General features: G+C 38.7%; 1 protein-coding gene across 1 annotated transcript in view; it reads left to right on the top strand.

The window, feature by feature from the left end:
• MAN2B2 (mannosidase alpha class 2B member 2) overlaps window positions 1-23,888 on the top strand; it is a 943,157-nt gene that overhangs the window by 473,052 nt on the left and 446,217 nt on the right. Inside the window, exon 8 of the mRNA XM_044062827.1 lies at window positions 6,752-6,942. Coding sequence (XP_043918762.1) covers window positions 6,752-6,942 — 191 coding nt within the window. The remainder of the gene's footprint in view (window positions 1-6,751; window positions 6,943-23,888) is intronic.

Below are 23,888 nucleotides of genomic sequence, written 5' to 3'. Positions count from 1 at the left end.
AACAATTAAGAACCAACCCCATTTAATTAGTAACTTCAATCAGCAATTAAAGAAACATTGTTAACAAACAGACAAAAAGTTCTCACTCCAAAAGGTTCTTTTAAAACTGACTAATATAAAATCGGCAAGCAGTTCATTGCATAATGTCTAACTATATTGTGCTCACAGAACCGAACAGACAGTTAGAAAATCATAGGTTATATAAAAACTGTAGTTTCACACACTTTTATAAGTATAAAAGATTTCTGCAGCTGAAAGAACTCCAACTGCAAACTTACAAAACCATAAGTGTTCATTTGAAATCTTTGAGCACGAAATATCTGACAGTGATGCATAAATTGTAAAAAGATTTTTCCTTTTAAAATTGAGCCATGAATATAGTGCTGTTATGAAAAGTACATCTATTTTTAAAATAACTAATATTTAAGAATTAATTATAAATATATGTGATGACGCCAATTACTTCAAATTCAGTTTAAATGAGAAACTCAGTTGGACCGTAGCTGCATAATTTATTCAGTACCGAACTAACGGAAATGCATTCTGATGTAAATTCTGACTACTGATATTCAACATATACTTATTAAAGCTTTGAAATGTAAACATATTCAGTTACAATGGGTAACTTTAAATAACAAAGGTTACATATAAAATAGAGAAACTATGCTAACTAATCACTGCAGAATTGATTGTATTCTTATAAAATCTATATATATGTACACAAATATTATAAAGTACAAGTATATATGTATGTGCAGAATCAAAATATAAATATATGTAAATACATCAATATCTGCACTGAAAGTATCAATAGCTTTAATTACAAGCAATATCGTTTCAGAAAGTCGGCTGCTTTATTTAAAAAAACACACATAAACCTAACAGCGCTATTTTCTAAAAATTATATAAAAAATATATATATAAAATATATATATATATATAAACAAATATATGATATATATCTAATTATATTTAACTACAGCTACAATTAATATATTATATCTATATGAAACTACACAAAATTTATATTAACTCAATTCATGTAACAACACTATCTAATAACAATGAAAATAATTATCATAAAATAGTTATATCTTATTTAACCAAAATTTTTTAAAACTATTTATAGAGAAAAATATGACCTATATCTAAGATATAAAATATAATATATTACTGCAGTACCTATCTAATGCTGCATTGAGGTATTAGCAATTCAGTCACCTGGAATGAGAATGGAACCCACTGATTTCTGGTCTTCCAACACCAAAGGCAAGTGTGCTACCTGCTCTGCCAATGACACTTTTTCATTTTGCAAGTCAGCTTGTACTGCAGCATATTAGCAATGGGTCAGAAATGTATCTTGTGATACTGAAACAACTAACCCTCCTTCCCCACAGCTGGTGTGCTCTTCAGCATTATTTTTTTAAGTACATCTCTAGTAAAAGAAGAAAAGGAAATCCTTTTAAGACTGCATTATTGTAGGTAAGACTGGATGTTAATTTACTGCTGGTAGTCAGGATGTGGATGTCCGAGTAGCCCTAATGGCAGTATGGATGCATGCATAGTATACTGATATAGTAGCTCTGGTTGGCGTTTATTTAGACTTGCTCTGAAAAGTCAAGCTTGACTGCTTTTCCTGGATAAGATTCCAGAATCCCTCTTTTAACGTATGTTTCATTCCCCATTCCCTAGGTCCTCCTTATCTGTTTTGTTTTGGAATGGTAACATCTATGGCACAAATACTTAAAACAGAACCAGATCATGAATTCAAGCTGCATTTTAGTGTATTAGTGGTATAAATTAAACTTATTTGTAACAAAAATTGCAGCTGATATTCCTGAAGAATGTGTGTAAGCCTGATGCATTTAGGCTTGTGATAGTAATGTTTATTATGCATGTAATGTAGGGGGTCCCATAGGATTTGTAACAATACACATTCTTCATGTATACTGAGAAAAGCAAAATAATACATGTTGCAGTGGTGCTTTGAAAATAGCCCCTAGTTTAATTATGATTGGCTAAAAGGGGTCTTGATTTGTGGTAAACTATTTTTACTATTGTATGTACCTGCTTGGCCAAGAACAAAAATTAAACAAAGCTGCCACCATTATAGGTTTGGATGTAAATTTAATATGTTGTGAAAAAAATTAATTTGCTCTATTCCTGTATGAAAATACAGAATGCATTTCAAATTCTGAAACTTATTAAAAATCTGTTAATAAAAACAACAACAATTGTCAGTGTTCCAGTATCAGTGGCATAAAGCAAACACCACCACTGTACTTTGCATGCATTTACTGAACACAAACACATTACATCACAGAGAAAGCTCCACTGCTGCAATTTATTACAGAGAAATGACGCAAAGTAGGAAGGAGTGCATAAGGTGAAGTTATGGAAAGAGTTGCCCCCCTCCCAGCTGACTATTTGTTCGGTTGGGTTTCTGCAATATGTCTGTGCTACATCATGAGTCCCAAGATCTCCAGATCCCTAATGGTGTAGGCAGTCACTGAAATTCACCTGGATACTGGCTTCCACCCCTGCAGTAATAGACCTCTTACAGGTGGATGGAGAGAGAGAGAGAGAAAGAGACACAAGGATTTACCACTGGTGTTTGCATATATGGAGTTTTGGTCTGTTGTAGCAGTAGCCCCTTATTGATTGCCAGTATTTGTGTTGGAGGCTGGGCAGGTAGTGAAGCACAGTCTAGGGAGTATTCCTACCCTGGGTGTTTATGCTTTAATTTATCCACCAACTCACCCAGCCTAGCAGACTTTGAGTCGGGTGTATATCATAAGTCCGAACGCTGAAACTTCGAACTGGGAAGTTCGAAGTCTAAAAATAACGAAGCCACGGAACATCAAATTCTTTACCAGGAAAAGAATTTGGTGGGCTGTTTCCGTGGCTTTGCTATTTCCTCCACTGTGGTGCGATCTCGGAGTTGGTATATTTAGTAGGGGGGGTGGGGGGCACAGCCCCGCACGTTGGGGGTGTGGGGAGTGAAGCCCCCCACGTTAGTAACAGTATGTAGTGTTTGTGTGTTTCTGCGTTTTGTACCCGAACAGCGATTTTCTTTCCCTGAGAAAAAAAATCGCTGTTCTGAGTGGTCGGAGTTTTCAGTTTTTTAACTTTTGGGTTCAATATTTACATAGTTGAACTTTTGACAGTTCGACTTCATGATTATAGAACCCTTTGAGTCCTAATCTCCACCAAAGCTACAGAGAAAAACCTAACTACAAAGGCAAAGCATCCCTGTCTCTCACCTGAAAAAGGTGAGCAGGTAAAGTCTTGTAATTCCTTGCTTTGTCTGCCTCAGTCTCCAACAGGCACCTGACCTGCAAATTGAACTTGGGTTGAATAGGTCATAGCATTTTTCCCTCTGTGCTATATAGACCTGGCTAAGTCATGACAACAGCAATTACAACTGGGCTTGTGGGGTATGAACGTCACGTAATCTTGCTGGCATTTACCTTCTCCAGCCAAGGATAATCTTCTATATCCAGTGAACCTAGTGATTACTTTTATTATAATAATTCATAAGCTGCTTGGAAATAGAGCCGATCAATAAAACATGCAGATGTTTATATAAACAAATTCTAAATAGAAAATGCAAAAAAAGTAATGTGAATTTAACTTTACTTGACCAACATGAATGTAAGTTAAAAAAACGTAAGCTAACATACATTACAGTGTCTTGTTAGTGCATTTCTTCAGCAAAATAACTGAAAATATTGAAAAAAAAGTTTAGCAGGTTTCATATTGTTGGAATAACCTGTCTTTAATCATGTGACATGCCCAAAAATGATTGAAATACTACTGGCTGTAATACTTCCCTTTTTGAAGTTGTAGAAGGCTTCCCATACAATGAAAGTAACATGGTGCTCAAACGTCCGGTTGCTATCAACCTGGGTTCCCAAATCCCTCATGACTGATTGAGTGCTTAGGATGTTGTTATTAATGTGATAATTTGTGAGGATGTCACTCTCCCCAAAGGGGATGATGATGCATTTTTTTTTCTTATTCAGCTTGAAGCCATGTTTCTGGCACCAGACATTTGTCTGAGTGAGTCCCTCTTGGAGGATGTCCACATCACTAGGAGAACTGATGACAGCACCTAGCTTGCAGTCATCTGCAAACTTGGTCAGCCATAGCCCACTGGTTTTGGCCTGCACCTCAGAAAAGTATATTCAAGTAACAGAGGCCCCAAGACCGAACTATAGGGTGCGCTGCTTGTTACATGTCTACTGCTTAAGGTGGCTTCCCCTATTTTGACTACATGGGTTCTATCAGTGAGGCAGTTTGCTACCCATCTGGTAACATATGGATTGATGCTTAGATGAGAGAGAGTATCTATTATGCCTGAGTGGCGAATAGTGTCAAAGGCTTTGCCCAGGTCAAGGTTGGCGGTGTGCACCGTCTTCCACTCGTCCATGGCTTTGGTGACTGTCTCAAAGAAGTCGACCAAATTTAGCAGATATGACCTCCCCTTGACGAAGCCAAACTGTGTGGGATCAAGAGTTTGGAGGCTGCCAATGTCCTTGTTAATGAGGTCCATGATAATCTGTTGCATGGCCTTGCAGATCAGGCTAGTTAGGCTGATGGGTCTATAATTTCCCAGATTGGTGTATGCTCCACCTTTGTGTAAAGGGATGGCAGTGACTGTCCTCCACTCGGTTGGGACGACGCCAGTAACTCAGGCTTGGATTGAATAGGGTGCCTAATGGTGCTGAAAGTTCCTGCCTGAGTTTACGTAGGATGCAGCCTGGGATCTTATCAGGACCCATGGAGGCTGTATTTTTTGCCTTTGAGAGAGCAGTGATGACCTGTTCCCTAGATATAAGAGGAAGGGACCAGGAACTGGGGATGTCCTGATTTAACGATTGGGGGGCAGATAGGTAATGTTTTCGCTGAATCTGTTAGCCAGCAAGTTTGCTATATCTATGGCATTTGTATATGTGGTGTCCTTGACCACTAGTTCTGAACAGATCTGAGTGCTTCCTTTGAGGTTGCGGACATATGCGAAGAAGGGCCTTATGATTGTCTCTAGTAGATGTGGCCAATTTGGACTCGAAGTTTGCTTTGGAGGACTTCACTAGTGCTCTTATTTGCTTGTTCAGGCTAAGGAGACATTGCTTCCAATTGGGCACCTGCTCCTTCTTGGTCTTGGACAGCAATCTTTTTCTTTTGTTATAGAGTTTATTGCAGATGTCCACCAGACAGGTTTACTCTTCCTTGCGGAGGATGATTTAGTCCTGTCAGGTATTCCTGATTCCATGCATCTATATAAATGCTCATATAGTGCTTTGGTGTAGTTTTGGACATCGGTGCCAGTTCCTACAGAGGTGGAGGGGGTTGTGAAGCTGCTTATAGCATCCCTCAGGAGGCTGTAATCAGCTTTGGAGAAGTTTTGAAGCTAGAGGGGGGTGGGGGAGATTGTGACTTTGAAAGTGACCGCTTTGTATTTGGATCTTACCAAGGAGGAAGATACTATAGGGATTCTGCAGTGGTTACTCATGTTGGTTAATACCAAGTCCAAGATATTATCACCCCTTGTTGGGGGTATCAACTAGCTGTTCCAAGGCATTTGCATTGACAAAATCAAGGAATCTCTGGGTATTTGTGTTCTGGCATGAGTAGATGTCCTTCAAGAATGCAACTGCAGTCATAACATATGGGTTGTCCTGCCTCAGGCAGCCCTCGGTCGGCCGAATTCCAAAGTCTGGGTCCGGCGTCGGCTGCAGGATCAAGGTAAAGAGTTGAATCTTGATAGATTGGAACAGGTCCAAATAGGTGGATTGGGCATCTTGAGTCAGATTTGGGGACCAATAGCTAGCTGTGATTTGAATAGGGATCTTGTCAATGGTTAACTGCTCCTGAAGTGTCTCCTGTGCTTAATACTGTTTGACCAGCCTGGTCAAGTGTTTTTTTAAACTATAAAGACAATGTTAGTCATGACATGTATTTACTGAATTGTGTAAATTGATAATAGATATCACAGGAAAGAATCAGTAAGACTTATTTTTGTTCCGGGGAGAATTAATATGCCCCTGCAGAGAACTACTGTGTGTCATGGCAATTGGAAGCTAGGTAATTTAGTTTTAGGCTGTGCTGGAAAACAGTTCAGGAAGGAGTAGAGGAATCACGTTCCCCTATTGCTCTCATCTCTCCCCAATTTTTATGTATGCCGTTGAGTTTGATGTAAAATTGTACTCTGTTCCTGCCTAAAACTGGAACATTTTAGAGACAAGGTAGTGAATTAAACTCTGTAAACAATGACAATCTGTTACTTCAGCGTTGTAATCCACATCTTTGGATTCTTTCTAGTTTTCAAGTTAATACTGCCAGTACTAAAAAGAGCCCCCGATTTGAGACCTGTGTCCCTGATTATTTTTGACTTTGTCCCAAATTCTACAAGTAAAAAGTAGAAAGGTATGTTTTCATCATTAGATTTTTCTAACAATGAAGTAGACTTTTTCTATTTTCTGATGTGGCAAGATAAAAGTAGTGGTGGGACAGACTACATTAGGGACTTCAATCAATTTCTAAAAACCTGAATTCTGGGTCTTTAAGAGAATTCAGGATCAGTTTTTGATTTCCCGTCTCCAATTTCTGTACTCTTTTCTAAGGAGGAATGCATATTTGTGGACTGTGTTTTAGAATATTACCACAGAAGTAGTAATACAGCATTTTTCACATGAGTGCTGTCAGTAGCTGTGTAAATCAATACGTGCATTTTATTTATTTTTTTTAGATCCCTTTCAAGCATGGACTGGGTTTTATACTTCACGGAGTGTTTTGAAAGGAATAGCCAGGAGGGCTAGCTCACTCCTACATGCAGGAGAATCATTGTTTACATGGTTTGTTATAAAGTATCCTTCAGGCGCCCCATACAGGGCATGGGGTCTTCAACAGCTTCGCCAGCTTAGGTGGGCTTTGTCAGAGGTACGTATGGTAGATTGTTCTGTACAAATTACATGCGCAGTCACAACTTGCTGTCTTCATGTAGGCAGTAATAGAAAGCAACAGTTAAATTTCTTTTAAAACAGGAAATAACTACTTAGGACTTGAACTGTTCTTTAAAATGAGAGTAATATAGAAGATAAATGTATCTGTATTGGTTGTATATCAATATTTCATGTACTTAAACGTTGTCAATTAGTACTGCTGCCACATCTGTAGCACTGATCCTGTTAACTTCACACCTGTCATTTCACTTCCTCTTCTTAGTTGAGTGACTTACTCCTTGAGTAATTTAGCGCAGCAAAACAGTAAAAAATAGTCCTAACAAAATAAATATAGGAGATCGATAATCATCTTTTGATGTGAGCTTGAGTGTATATACATGATGGTATCCTATACATTTCCTGTTTTTATGGAGTGATAACCCCTATACTTTCCTGTTTTTTTTTCTTCTGCTTTCTGGCTTTTTCCACATAAACATGTCAGATAGTTACTAAAATTTGTCTATGCCTCCTACATAATTCTTGTTTCCTATAAGATGTTGAAATGTCTTCACAACTGCCACATAAATGATCAGCCCTGTGAGATCTGCTGGCAAAATTTCAAGATGTTTGTTTTTGTGAGATTGTTGAAAAACTCCTCAGTTAATGAAGTGATACCTCAGGAACGCCTTTGAAGGTAGACTTCCAAGATGGCTGCACATTGATCAACAGATTGACTTCAGTTCTCCCAGTTTGAGAACAGAAACTGAGAATAAAGGGCCACTGCAACTTTCATTTTGGGTAAAATGTGGTCACTGTCTACTAATCACACTGTCCGTATTTCCAGCAAAGAAGAAGTTGAAGAACCTGAGATCAAATCAACCAGAAAAGGAAAAAGAAAACTCTGGCTGGGAAGAATCCTACAGCTGTTTAACAAGAAAACCGCTCAAGTTTCTTCTTTAGTTGAAGAGAGGGCTTTCATTAATTTAGAGGAGTAAATAATTAAAATGTACTCAGTGATTTTAAAAATAAATAAAACACTGAAGGAATATATCAGCTCAAATAAAAGGTTCAAAATAGAATAATATTTAGTTGTTCAGATGAACTGATAAAACTGGAAAAATCAGAGGTTGAAAAAAGAAAAGGCTTATGGTGTATAAGGCTTCTTAAGAAGAGTTATTTAAAAAATAGTTGAGTTGGAAGACAGAGTAGGCAGAGAAAACCTGAGATTTTGTACTATACATACAAGAGAAATTGAAAGGAGAGACTGCATTAATTTTAGGAAAATACAAATAAGTAATTGGACTTATGTTCCACAGCAGGATTTGTTAATTGAAAGGGCACTTTATGCATATACTCCAAAGTTGGCCAAAAAAAGCAGACAAGACCTATTTTAGTAAAACTACAATCATACCACCAGAAAGAGTTCTGACAAAATTGTGACAGAATTGAAAAATATTAAAAATTGGAGACTGGGTGTTTGAGGAAAATTATTATTCGCTGCTTACCAGGCTTAAGTTTAGCAAGTTTATCCCAGCAAATCGTGAAAGTCCAGGTGGGAGATTAAAGCTGCTGGCTCTTGCTGTCTTCAGAATATTTCTCCTAGAGGATTAAAGACACTGACCTGAAGAGAGCTGTGCAAAAGAGATGCCCTCACAATCTGACAGATTTGGAGCGTTTTTGCAAGGAAGAGTAGGCAAATATTGCCAAGTCAATATGTGCCATGCTGATATACTCCTACCCAAGAAGACTAAATGTTGTAATTAAATCAAAAGCTGCTTCAGCAAAGTATTAGTTTGAGTGTGCACACTTATGTAGCCAGCTTATTGTACGTTTTTTTATTTTTTTATACTTATTCCCCCAACAGATTTGTTTGTTTTTCAATTGAATTGTACAGGTTATAGGCCACATTAAAGGTGGGAAATGCTTTGAAATGATTTATTGTGGTCTAATTTTTTTTATATGACAAAACAACATTGCATTTTAACAGGGGTATGTACACTTTTTATATCCACTGTATGTAGAACTTCAGAAAACAAATAAAATCACACAGCAGTGAAATAAATAACTTTCTCAGAGTCATAAATAATTGGCAAAACATACATATGATGATAAGGTAGTAATGCACCAATCATAGTCAATAAAACAAGCCCCAGTAGAGACAGATTGATTGGAGAAATAAAACAGCGTGGGTAGCTACTATCTCATGGAAGAAAAATCCCCAGTGTAAAACAAGGAAGGAAGGAAGGACTAAAAGGGCGGGGGTCTTCCCTAATGTAAGAAGATTTTAAGGCAGTGAAAAATTAAAACTAATAAGCCATGCGTACAACAAGGGCATAAAATGAAAGCCAAATACAGTGGTCTGAGATGGGTTAAGAGAATGAACCAAACGGAAAACGCACACAAAAATGTGTGGCAAGCAAGGTCTAAAAGTGGTAGAAAAGAAGCACTACGCAATACAGAAATAAAAATCATACACAAAAGGGGGAACAAGCCATCCAAAAAAATGCTGTAAACTTCAAAACAAGAGTATAAATCAGTCCCAACAACAGTCAGCTAATGGCAACCAAATCCCAGAATAATAGTAACAATAGCAGGCGAAAAGAATAAAATCCAGAGGTAAACAAGCAAAGAACCAATGTAAGTGTAGGGGTTAAATGGTGCTAGTCTAAACTATACAAACCAGTGTAAAGCAAGTCCTGCAACAGAAAAAATAGCAAGGTAGAAGACCAATCAAAATGCAGAAATGCGGAACTAGACCAATAGGAAAGCAGGAATATCAAGAATGCGATTTCAAGAGCGGGCCCAAAGGCTAACAATAAAAAACAGTAAAATAAAAATCACAAGGGATATAAAATAGCCTGCAAATAGTAATAAAGTAGAAAGGAAGGGGAAGAACAGCGCAGACACCAAAAATAATACAGCAACCAAACCAAAAATGAAGTAACAAAACTGCAAACCAATCAGAAGGCTAACAAAACAAAACGAACCAATAGGAAAGGCAGGAGAAAGGAATGGGGAAAACAACTCTAAGGAAAAAGGAAAGAAAGGACATATATATATATATATATATATATATATATATATATATATATAATATATAGACAATGTATGTATGCATATATGTATGCTTATGTAGGTATGTATATCTGTGCACATATGCATATATATATATATATATATATATATATATATATGTGTGTGTGTTTGTGTGTATGCATATATGTGTATGTATGTATATGTGTGTGTGTGTGTGTGTGTGTATATATATATATATATATATATATATATATATATATATATATATATATAAAAACACAACTTTCCCACCAGACCCATAAAAAAACAGACAGCAAACTGCTGGTTGAGTGCTTTCGTTCCTTAAATCGGTATGTGGAACTATGAATCTTCATCACAAAATAAAACAAAGATAGAAAACAGTCTAAATAAATACCAAACCTTTTACAGACTTTAAATGCAACAGTCAATAGAAAATCGGAAATAATTGTTCATACGTAAAGTGAATGTGTACTGTAAGAAAAAAGTAAAATCAGTAATAAAACTTCTGTCAGTCAATAAATGTGCAACTAAAAAACAATGGTAGTAAAGTCACAAGTATTTCCTTGTAGAAGATCAAGTGTAAAAAAATAAAATAGCTATAAAGATCATGTAAACAAAACAAATTTAGTAGGATAACCATTTTAAAGCACATTTCAGATTGCTGTGTTCATTGAGACCAGGGTGTGCCTCTGCATTTAATTCAATTTGCCACATCAATTCACGGAAGTCTAAAAATCCTTCTCTGTCCCCAAAAAATGTATTTATTTGTTCCAAGACAAAGAACATCTGAAAAACCTTGGCAGCATAAGCTGTGTCTCCCTAAGGCATTGTTAACATCTCCTTTACAGATCGCCACACAGTGTTCTTTGATGTGGCTTGAAAGTTTCCTGGTGGTTTTACCTACATAAAATTTGGGACAGGTGTTGCCAACAGGCGCATACACAACAAAGGAGCTGTTACAACAATCATAATGTTTAACGGACGTTATCTTTTTACTCACCGTCTTTGTGTTAGGAAACTTAATTTAAAAGTTATGCTGGATTACCCCTTACATGCAGATATCACACATTCTTACTCTGCTCTTCCTCGGAAAAGAAGCCTCTTCAATCTGCCACTCAATTCATTACAGACTTTTCAGTCATTTTGTGAAAGAGATTTCAGCACGCTATGCTCCCAGCACTCTAACATTAAATGGTTTAATTTGTCTGCTTCTGAAAGGCAAGCCCTGTCCTCTCTTGAATCAGACAAAAGTTTAAGAATTATGCACGCTGACAAGGGTATGGGCATAGTGCTCATGGAGCACTAATTATTAATATGTAGAAATTTTAGAATGTGATTTAAAGAACTGCATATACTATGATCAAGTTGATTTAAAAACGGCCCAAAGTGCTTTTAAACACATTGATAAGACCATTGCACACCTACAGCACACCTACAAAAACACGGTGATTTGACTACTGAAGAAATTAATTTCCTGTTGGTGCCTTTCCCTGGTCTGTTCAAGTTTTTCAGAATCCCGAAAATTCATAAGGATGAACTTAACTCACCTTTTCTTCATATTGTTTCCACTAAGTGCACAAAAATAGAGAAAATAGCAGAGTACCTTGACTCCATACTAAACCCAATTGTGCAGAAAACACTATTTTTATCTTAAAGATTCCTGGACATTCCTGGATTTTTTTTGTATTCACATCCTCCACTTGCCTCTGATGATTTGCTTGTTACTTAGGATGTGTATATGAACTTTCCACACTCTGTGGGTATTGCTTTTCTTGCAGCTTACTTATGTAAATTCAGTGCTTTTAATGCTACTAAAATCAGTACCATCAGCACACTTATTTTTACAGTTTTGACATGGAGTTTCTTTGCTTTTAATGCAATATTTTTCAACAAATCCAAGGATTAGCTATGAGGTCAAAAGTGGCCCGAGTTTTTGCAAATTTGGTCCTTGCAGAATGGGAAACTACAACCCTCCAACAATTACTGGGTTTTTCTAATACCAGACTGTATAGGCATTATATAGACGTTGTCTTCTTTGTGTGGCAAGGAGAGAAACAACACCTTGTTCACTTTGTTCAACCCTTTCCCAAAGCATTCCCTTCCTGAACTTTAAGTTGTCAGCATGTGACACAAGAATTAATTTTTTTGGACATTTCCATTACTTTGAATAAGAGCACCTTGTCATGGAGTTCAAACATTTTTCGTAAGGAGACATTCAGAAATAATTATCTGAATTACAGTAGTTTGCATCCATACTTTTTGAAGTCGAACATTGTAAAAGGGCAGTTTACTCATCTTTCCAAGCTAGTCAGAGAGGATGCCATGTTTGTGTAGGAATCACACAAACTTATTTCACTCTTCAAGGACAGACACTATCCCGAGCATTTATTTTAAAATATTTTTTTGGAAGTCTTGCAAGCACGATCTACTCGGTTTCCACCCATTTTTTCTTGGGGCTTTGTCTCCCAAGCTAGTCAAGGGCTTTCCTTGGCACTACCTTTAATACCACCCATTCAGCTACTGAACCCAGACCAATCCTCTTTTGGACCCAACTGTTCTAGAGCACAGAACCAAGCCCTTGTTCTGACCCAGTCAGCACTGCATGCTTCTTCCTCTGTGCCAATTGATTTCAATGAACAGAACCAAAACCCACCATGCGTTTAGCCAGTCAACAATTTCTGCTTGTCAGGACTGGAACATCAGATGTGATGTTGTCCTATCTCGCCTTCATTCTTAACTGGTTGGGTTCTGAACTGCTATACAAAGCTCGAGGTCTTCCACTAGCTCATGGCTGAAAACCCTATCCCATCATGCCTTAGGAAAGATCCCCAGATCTCGTTTGCTGCTAAACAAGATCGGATGCTTCCATACAGGGTCTGGCTAAGTGGAATTTTCTTTGTCCTTTTCTTTTGGATAATTGTCAGTTAATTAATATAAATATATTTTTCTAGTGTTTATTAGTTAGATTTAGCTCGATTTAGTGTGTTTACTTCTGTTGGCCGTCATTTTCTTCTCTAGGCCTTTTCCCTTCCCTGTCCCAGCTTAAACTTTATATTTCATAAGCCTGTTTTAGTTAGAGGGCTTCCTTTCATTTAGCTTTATTAACAGGCTCATTTAAGTTAGAGCGCTTTTGTGAACTTGAGTTTTTTCCCCCATGTTTCCCTTTGAATTACCACGCAAGCTTGTTTAAATTAAAGGGCTGTCATTGCCCGTTTAATTTAGAAGGCCTTTCTTCCCTTCCTACCTTTCTTTCTTAACGTTAGGCAGATTCATTTAAATTAGAGAACTGCTTTTTTCTGTTCTGATTTGAAGGGCTTTTCCTGAGTCTTTTGTTTGGTGTGTTTGTTTCTGTTCTTGTTGTTGTTAAAAAGTAAAAAGTAAAAAAAAAAAAAGTAGTGTTGCTTTAAAAATGTATTTGTTTGTAGTAATTAGCTGCTGTTGTTGTTATTTACAGCTATAATGTCTAAAAATCCTAAGGAAACTAAACCCCCTGGGTTCAAGAATTGTGGGAAATGTAATCAAAACATGTTGCTGATTGATGGTCACACTGTATGTATTGTCTTGGAGCAGTTCTCTTGCAGGGTTCCTGTGCCATCTTTCACTCCTTTAGCCATAGAGTTCTGCTTGAAAGGAAGAATAAAGTAATTCTGAGAAGTTTGCTGAAGACCCCCTTCACTGAAGCAATTGAGGAAGGTCAAGGTTCTTCAAAATTAACCAAATCCCCTTCTTCAAAATCTGAAAAGTCAGGGAAGAGGTCCTCCTCTTTTAGTGCTCATTCGGAGCCATTAAAAAGTTATCTAAAGTGTCATCTCCAGACCCAAAGAATGTTGGGCTTGAAAAACCTACTACCTTGGCTCCTTCTGTGTCGGTGCTGATGGAATTTCATTTGTGTAGGTGGTCCCTGGAATTGGAGCCGGTTACTCCCACTTTGAGATCCCCTTTGCTACAGTCTACCAGATCTCCTGCTCCTTCCTCTCGATCCTCCAGGAGCCTCTCTGATGATGATGTGGACCGTGTGGTGCGGAGTCTGTTAAGGACACCGGTGCTTGCCAAGCTGTTGTCGGCTCCAACCCAGAGGGATTCAGAATGGACCAAGACTACCCTTTCACCATCGATTCTTCCTCCGATCAGATATGGAACTTTGGAGCCAGAATGTCTTGAACTGATTGTAGTGGAATTGTCGGAGCAGAGACCTATCTCAGGATTTTTGGTTCTGACTACTGCTCTGACATCTTCGGTTCCATCTGAACCCGAGTCTAGGAGGTGATGCTCTCCGGTCGGGTCTGGGGAGGAAAGTCAGATTGGACAATTGTCAAATCCGAACTTGCCTCTCAGGGCTTCGGCGTGCCTGAGCTCGGCTCCTACATCTGCCTCGGAGCCAACCCCCTTGGTTCTGGGGATACCATCTGGTTCCTTGGAGGCAGGAGTTGCCTCATATCAGGGCTGGGGGAAGTTTGAGGAGATGAGGAGAGTCCTGTCTCCGCAGACAGGTCCACTCTCAGGTCGAGACATTCTTCTCCCAAAGGCACCGGTCTGTCTCAGCACCACTGCTGCCACAGAAATGCAGAGGCCCTAAGCCTCAGGATGCCCCATTGGGTGAACCCATCTCTTTCTGAAACCTCTCCATAATACCTTTCTGAAGAGGTCTCTTGGAAGAGACTATGCAAGAGGAAGCATTTAGACTCCCCAGAGGAATCCATCACATCCACTACAGACCTAGATGAGTAGGAAAGGTCCCCACGGTCACCGTCTGAGGATGTCTCATTTAGACATCCTGGAAATACTTAAGCAGAGAGGCAGCTGGAAGCCCATCAGCCCTCCTGAGGAGGAGTCTGTATACCTGAAAGCTTTTGGGTCTTGCCCTTCTGCCACTTGTGTGTCTCCACCGTTCTATGAACTTATGGACCTAGTTTGTCGAAAGGTGTGGGAGTCTCCAGACACAGTGGAGCCCGTTCCTTGGAGGCCAAACATTCACAATGTTTCCTACAGATAAAAATTTTCTTACAAATGGAGTCCCAGTAGATGCTATGGTGGTGGTGGTGGCCACCTAAAAGGAACTTTCAGAGACGTCCTCTTCTGTCCATCCACTGAACATGGAGTCTCATACAATGGACAGAAACGGAAAGTGCACCTTTTCTTCAGTGACCTATGCACTCAGATTGCGGAATTATCTTTACCCATTTTACCAGACTTCGGAGAGATCTCCGGAAGGAACTTGGGGATACTCTCCAAAGTTCTGTAGCTGAAGGGGTGCCAGAGAAGGTCTTCTCTCAGCTCGCCTCCTTAAATTCAGTGGTCAACGTCTCCATGAGACTCATTTCGTTGTAGCGGATGGAGCGAGTAGGGCAGCGGGTTCAGGAACTTCCCTAAGAAGACATTCCGAGATGCACTTGTGTGATTTTGCAGAGCCCTTTAAATCTTCTTTTATTAACGCCCCTTTCGAAGACACACGGTCCAAGTGTGAACAAGAAGGAAAAACTAACTCTGCCGTAAGAGTTCGTTTTTCCCTACCTGCTAGACCTTATCCAAAAGGTCAAAAGGGAGTAAGAATGTGGTTACGAAAATCCCAGAGAGCTTTCCAAGAGACACGTGGTGATTCTTCCCCCAGGGGCAGAGGGAGAAGCAGTAATGGAAGATGCTGGCCACGCAGCAGAGGGGGTCCACAAAATCAGGGTGACAGGGAAACTTTCCTTGGTAAGCCCTTTCAGCGCTCCTGAAAGGAGGCCCACCTGTCCGTCTCTGGAGGCAGTCGGGGGTCGTTTATCTTTTGTACAAAGAAACCTGGCTAAAAATAACAAAAGACAAGTGGGTACAAATCATCATAACCAGAGATGACTCCCTTTTCTTTCCCTGTCACAAAAATAAAAAACATCCCAGACATTCCACCCAGTCAAAGGGGAACAGGCAACTCTAGAAATACAAATGTTGCAAGAAAAAGAGTCATCCAGACATTCCCCACAAACCAAATAGTTTCCAGAACTTAGTCGAGGTTCTTTTTAGTTCCAAAGAAAACAGGGGACTGGAGACCTATCCTGGATCTCAGCAAATTAAACAAGTCTGTAAGAAAGTCAAAGTTCCAGATGGGAACACTGCAGTCGATACTCCCTTTTCTGGGACAAGATGATTGGATGTGCTCTGTAGACATCCAGGATGTGTACTACCACATAAAAATGGACAGGCAATCCAGGAGTCATTTGTGCTTTTGGCTGGGAGCCAGTCACTACCAGTTTTAACCTCTGCCCTTTGGTCTCACTACAGCTCCCAGAGTGTTCACCAAGTGTATGGCAGTGGTCACGGGTCACTTGAGACACCTAAGATTCCAAGTGTTTCCACCTAGACGACTAGCTCCTAACCACCACCACTGAGCATCTACTAATAAAAGCAAGAGACACCACCTTGCAGCTCTGCTCTCACCTAGGAATCGCAATAAATTATGAAAAATCTGCCTTGTTGCCATCTCAAAGTATAGTTTTTATAGGATCAGATTTAGATACAATAAAAATGATAGCGAAACTTCCACACAAAAGATTTCAAGTCTTACAACATCAAGTCAACAACCTACTTTCCAAGAAAAAAGTACAAGCAAGAACAGTCCTGAAAATCTTGGGGACCATGGCAGCAGTAATAAACTTGATTCCATTAGCATGTTTGCTTACAGTGCAATGGAAAAGTATTTGCCCCTTCCTTATTTATTATTTTTTTGCATGCTTGTCACACTTAAATGTTTCAGATTATCAAACAAATATAAATTTTAGACAAAGATAACCCAAGTAAACTAAAATTTTAAGCAATGATTTTATTTATTAAGGAAAAAAACTATCCAAACCTACATGGCTCTATGTGAAAAAGTAATTGCTTCCTAAACCTGTTAACTGGTTGTGCCACCCTTAGCAGCAAAAACTGCAATCAAGCATTTGCGATAACTGGCGATGAGTCTTTCACATCGCTGTTGAGGAATTTTGGCCCACTCTTCTTTGCTGAATTGTTTTAATTCAGTCATATTGGAGGGTTTCCAAGCATGAACTGTCTTTTTAAGGTTATGCCACAGCATCTCAATTGGATTCAAGTCTGGACTTTGACTAGGCCACTCCAAAACTTGCATTTTGTTTTTCTTACGACATTCAGAGGTTGACTTGCTGGTGTTTTTTGGATCATGGTCCTGCTGCAGAACCCATGTGTGCTTCAGCTTGAGATCACGAACTGATGGCCAGGCATTCTCCTTCAGGATTTTTTGGTAGAGAGCAGAATTTGTGGTTCCATCAATCACAGCAAGTCGTCTAGGTCCAGAAGCAGCAAAGCAGCCCAAGACCATCACACTGCCATCGCCATGTTTGACTGTTGGCATGATTTTCTTTTTCTGAAATGCTGTGTTACTTTTGTGCCATATGTAACAGGATGCACACCTCCCAAAAAGTTAAACTTTTGTTTCGTCAGTCCACAGAATATTTTCCCAAAAGTCTTGGGGATCATCAAGATGTTTTTTGGCAAAAGTGAGACAAGCCTTTATGTTCTTTTTGGTCAGCAGTGGTTTTCGGCTTGGAACTCTGCCATGCATGCCATTTTTGCCCACTCTCTTTCTTATGGTTGAGTCATTAACACTGACCTTAACTGAGACAAGTGAGGCCTGCAGTTCTCTAGATGTGGTTTTGGGTTCTTTGAGTCGTTGCTGTGCTCTTGGGGTAATTTTTGTAGGCCAGACACTCCTGAGAAGGTTCACTACTGTTCCATGTTTTCTCCATTTGTGGATAATGGCCCTCACTGTGGTTCACTGGAGTCCCAAAGCTTTAGAAATGTTTTTTGTAATCTTTTCCAGACTGATAGATGTCATTTACTGTGTTTCTCATCTATTCCGTAATTTCTTTAGATCGCAGCATGATGTCTTCCTTTTTGGGATCTTTTGGCCTACTTCACTTTGTCTGACAGGTTCTATGTAAGTGATCTGTTGATTCAACAGGTCTGACAGTAATTAGGCTTGGGTGTGGCTAGTGAAATTGAACTCAGCTTTCCCAGAAATGTGATTAACCACAGTTACTTCATGATTTAACAAGGGGGGCAATTACTTTTTCATGTGAGACCATGTAGGTTTGGATAGTTTTTTTTTCCTTAATGAATGAAATCATCACTTAAAAACTGCATTTTGTGTTTACGTGGGTTATCTTTTGTCTAATATTTGTGTAATATTTAAATTTGATTGATGATCTGAAACATTTAAGTGTGACAAACATGCAAAAAATAAGAAATCAGGAAGGGGTCAAATACTTTTTCTTTGCACTGTGTTATGTGCATGTATACACACACACACACACACACACATATATATATATATATATATATATATATATATATATACACACACACACACATATATATATATATATATATATATATATATATATATATATATATATATATATACATATATCTATATACAGTGAATATAAAAAGTTTACACACCCCTGTTAAAATGCCAGGTTTTGTGATTTAAAAAAATGAGACCACAATAAATCATTTCAAAACGTTTTCCACCTTTAATGTGATCTATAACTTGTACAATTCAGTTGAAAAACAAACAAATCTATTAGGGGGGAAAATATAAAAAATGTATAATAAGCCGGTTGCGTAAGTGTGCACACCTTTAAACTGATACTTTGTTGAAGCATCTTTTGATTTAATTACACCATTCAGTCTTCTTGGGTGCACACATGCCATCAATTAGAGAGACTCTGATTAACCCCAAATAAAGTTCAGCTGTCCTAATAGGATTTTCCTGACATTTACTCAATTGCCTGCTACAGCCAAATCCATTGTTCACAGAGAGCTTACAAAACATCAAAGGGATCTCATTGTTGAAAGGTATCAATCAGGAGAAGGGTACAAAAACATTTCCTTAGTATTGGATATACCATGGAACACAGTGAAGACAGTCATCAAAAAGTGGAGAAAATATGGGACTGCAATGATGTTGCAAAGAACTAGAAGTCCATCCAAAATTGATGAAAAGACAAGGTGAAAACTAGTCAGGGTGGCTGCCAAAACACCTACAGCAACACTGAAGGATCTTCAGGAAGTTCTGGCAACTACTGATTGTGTATTACATGTGACAGCAGTCTCCCGTATTCTCCATATGTCTGGGCTATGGGGCATGGTTACAAGACGGAAATCTTTTCTTACACAGAAAAACATCCAGGCCCAGCTAAAATTTGCAAAACAATACATAAAGTCTCCCAAAAGCATGTGGAAAAATGTGTTATGGTCTGATGAGACCAAGGTTGAACTTTTTGGCCATACTTTCAAAAGGTACATTTGGTCCAAAAACAACACTGCACATCACCAAAAGAACACCATCTCCATGGTGAACATGGTGATGGTAGTATCATGCTTTGGGGTTGCTTTTCTTCAGCTGGGAATGGGGCTTTAGTCAAGGTGGACAAAATTATGAATTGTTCCAAATACCAGTCACATTTGGCTCAAAACCTTCCAGTGTCTGCTTGAAAGCTGAAGATGAAGAGGAATTTCACCTTGCAACACGACAATGACCCCAAGCATGCATCCAAATCACAAAAGAATGGCTTAACCAGAAGGAAATTAAAGTTTTAGAATTTCCCAGACAGAGCCCAGACCTAAATCCAGAAGAAAATCTGTGGGATGACCTGAAGAAGGCTGTGCAGAAGAGATGCCCTCACAATCTGTCAGATTTGGAGCACTTTTGCAAGGAAAAGTGGGCAAATATTGCCCAGTCAAAATGTGCCACGCTGATAGACTCCTACCCAAGAAGACTGAATACTATAATTAAATCAAAAGGTGCTTCATCAAAGTATTAGTGCAAGGGTGTGCACACTTATGCAACCAGCTTATTGTATGTTTTTTATTTAATTACTTTTTCCCCCTAACATATTTCTTTGTTTTGCAGTTGAATTGTACAGGTTATAGGTCATATTAAGGTGGGAAAACTTTTGAAATTATTTATTGTGGTCTCTTTTTTTTATATCACAAAAACATGGCATTTTAACAGGGGTGTGTAAACTTTTGTATCCACTGTGTGTGTGTGTGTGTGTGTGTGTGTGTGTGTGTGTGTGTGTGTGTGTGTGTGTGTGTATATATATATATATATATATATATATATATTTTTTTTTTGTATGTATATGTCTGCATGTATGTATATATGTATGTATGTGTATATATATATATATATATATATATATATATATATATGTATATATATATATATATATATATATGTATATACACACACACACACACACACACACACACATACATGTATGTATACATATGTATTATATATTTATTTATTTATTTAAATTTGTTGACCGGGAGTGTCCGACTGGACGTGGGTCCATTTTCAGCGGAGGCCCGGGGAGAAAAGCTCCACAGTAAAATAAACAGACAGTAGTTACACTGGATTACATAGTGATTAACTATTTAACACAGAAATTACTTACAACATATTTACAGATGAAGAACATAGTACATCAGTAGACAACTAGAATCTTTATCTGTGAAGTACATAACAGGCATTAACAAATGTAACAATGAGAAGTTCCTGCTGTATAATAAGTACTAGGCTTATGAGCATCTGAGCTTGCTGTCATCAAGGTAGTTAGTGGAGGTGAAAGAAAGGTAGTAGTTGGATGGGGTGGATGATATTAGAGTGGGAGTTGCAAGGGCATAGCCAGCATGTTTTTAGGTGTGCTTTTAATAAAGTTTTGAAGTTAGTGCATGATGGTACGGAGGTAATTGTGGGTGGGAGTGAGTTCCATAATTTGGCTATGGTGCAAGAGAATAGTGCTTCACCAGCAGTGTTATTGGCTTTAGTGATCTGCAAGTGATTTTTGTTGCTGGATCTTAGTGGTCTGGTGGTGCGATAGGGTTGGAGTAGATTCTGAAGGGATGGGACATTTAGTGGATGGTTTACTAGTTTGTGGGTGAGTGAGAGTTGATACCATTGAAGGAGGTGAGGGAGTTCAAGCCAGCCCAGTTCAGCAAGTGAGAGACAGTGGTGACTACGGCAGGATGCCCCTGTGGCGAATTTTGCAATTTTGTTGTAGCAGGTCTCTAGCTTGTTTAGATCACATTGCCTTAGGTTGGTATATACTGGAGAGGCATAAAGTAGGGTGGAGATAAGGTGGGAATTTGCTATTGAAATCTTTGCTGCTTTGGTGAGAAATTGTTTATTTCTGTATAATGCTCCTAGTTTTTGTGGACTTTTTATGGTCATGGATATGTGAATGTCAAATTTTAGTTTATTGTCTATTTCCACTCCTAGCAATTTGGTGTGTTCAGTTGGGTATATAGTGGTGTTGTCTTTGCTGTGATGTTAAAGTGAGAGTTGTTTTGAGTATGTTTGGTGGGTTGGAAGATGAGTAGTTTAGTTTTGTTTGGGTTGAGTATTAATTGGGCATCGGATAACCATGTTTCAACAGAGGAAAAGGCTTCCTGTGTGACTTTTTGCAGTTTGGGTAGGGACTGGGCTGAGCAGATGATGGTAGAGTCATCTGCGTATTGGATGAGTGTGCCATGTTTGGTGGCAGAGGCTAGATTATTGGTGTAAACAGAGAAAAGTAGGGGTCCAAGGATGGATCCTTGGGGAACCCCTATGGAGACAGGTAGTTGGGGAGATATGTCATTCTGACATACAACGGATTGTTGGCGGTCAGACAGGTAACTCTGAAATCAGTTGGTGACTGATTGTGAGAAGGATAGGTTATTGAGGACAGAGATAAGTTGTTTGTGTGGGACCATGTCAAATACTTTAGATAGGTCTAGGAAAGTAGCAGAGGAGAGATAGCCATTGTTTTTATGCTGAAGCATAGTGTTTGTAAAGGAGAGTAAGGCAGTGGTGGTGCTATGGTTTGGTTGGAAACCATGCTGAGTACTGGAAAGGAGGTTGTTAGTAAGGAGGTATTGTGAGACCTGAGAGTGTATGCATCTCTCTGGTATTTTGGAGAGTGGAGAGAGAATAGCTATGGGGCAGTAATTGGTTAGTTCTGCAGAGGGTCCGCCTTTGTGGAGGGGAATTATATGTGAGACTTTCCACAATGTGGGAACGGAACTTTCTGACAGAGATCGGTTAATCAAGATGGATACTGGGTAGGCCAGAGCATCAGCTGCGATTTGTAGGTATTCACTTGGGAGGTTGTCTGCTGCTAATTTGGTGGGTTTAAGTTTAGTTGAGAGTTTTTTTATGTTGGAGGTAGGTACAGGAGAAATAGAGAAGGCAGTGGGGAGATTACTAGTTGAAGGTGTGGGTTGGAGGGGAGGGGGGTTGTGTTTAGCTAGTGATAGTATGGTTTGTGTGAAGTGTGTGTTGAATGAGGTAGCAATATTTTCTGAGGAGTGAGGGATGTTAGGAGGAAGGGTACTGACTTTGCCTGGGTGGAGGATGAAGTTTATGGAGGACCAGAATTGCTTGGGGCTGTGTTGTGAGGAGTCTAGGGCAGACTGGTAGTATTGGAATTTGTCCTGTTTTATTAGCTTTTTGACTCTATTGCGTAGTTCTAGGAATTTCTGTCTAGTTGAGGGGGTTTTGGTTTTGCGCCAGTGCTCCCAGGCTTTATCCCTGATTTTCATTTCTGACTTAGTGGTTTTCTGTAGCCATGGGGAGGGTTGTGCTTTGGTTCTGGAAAATCTTATGGGGGCATGGTAATTAAGGATGTTCAGGAAGGTAGTATTAAAAGATTCAACTGCGTCATCTAGACTGAGGTACTTTAGAGCATGCCAGTTACATTCTTTGAGGGATGAGATGAATGTGAGTGGGTTAAAGTTTATTTTTTTACGTATTTGACGATAGACGACAGGTTTAGCTTGGTACAGGTATTTTTTGAGTAGGAATGTTGGGGAGTGATCACTGAGGCTATCTGATAAGCAGCCTGTTATATATGACTGGGGGTTCTTACTGACTAGTATACAATCCAGGGTAGAGTGCTTGCTGGAGTTTTTATTTATCCTTGTTGGTGACTGGACTAGTTGGGTGAAGCCATGAAGGTGTACATGATGGGTTGGATTGTTGCCAGAACAGGATTGCCAGTCAATATTGAAATCACCTAAGATGATAGTTTCTTGGGGGAGATGGTGGGTAGACCAGCTGAGGAGGTTTTCTAGTGGAGGGATGTTTTGGCCAGGTGGGAAGTAGCATCCAATTATGTTGATGGTTTTGTTTCGGTTAATTTTGAGGTTGGTATATATTATTTCTTCATTGCCTATTTGTGGAGCTAATGATTTTAAGATCTGGATGTTTAGATGTTGTTTAAATATTATAGCTACACCACCTCCTTTTTCTGTTTAGCCGATCTACTCTTAGTATGCCGTAACCTGTAGGGAGTATTTGCTCACGGGTAATGTGAGGTTTTAGCCACGTTTCTGTCAGGACGACTATATCTGGGGAGTCTAAGTCTATGGTGGCATGGAGTTCATGGACTTTGTTGGATATACTTCTAATATTTAGGCTTAGTAGAAGGAAGTCACTTGGCTTTCTATTGGGTGGGAGAAGATGTGATTTCTAGTCTGATTATGAGGATTGGGGTTGGGGATGGTAGGGCCAGGGTTGGGGTGGATGTCTCCACTTAGGGCTAGTTTTGATATGCATGAGATTATTAGTTTTCTCAGTTTTTGAGAAAACTAATAATATAATAATCTAAAAACTAATATTTTTTCATATATATATATATATAAAATATAGATATATATGTATTTGTGTGTAAGTATGCATATATATATATATATATATATATATATATATATGTGTGTGTATGTATATATATATATATATATATATATATATATATATATATGTATATGTGTGCATATACACGCGCACACACACACATATATATATATATATATATATATATATATATATATATACATACA

Source organism: Protopterus annectens, chromosome 2.part1 (genome assembly GCF_019279795.1).
Source record: "Protopterus annectens isolate FY-2018-M chromosome 2.part1, PAN1.0, whole genome shotgun sequence".
In the NCBI taxonomy this organism is placed as follows: Eukaryota; Metazoa; Chordata; order Ceratodontiformes; family Protopteridae; genus Protopterus; species Protopterus annectens.
This window is presented reverse-complemented; position numbering and strand designations above follow the sequence as displayed.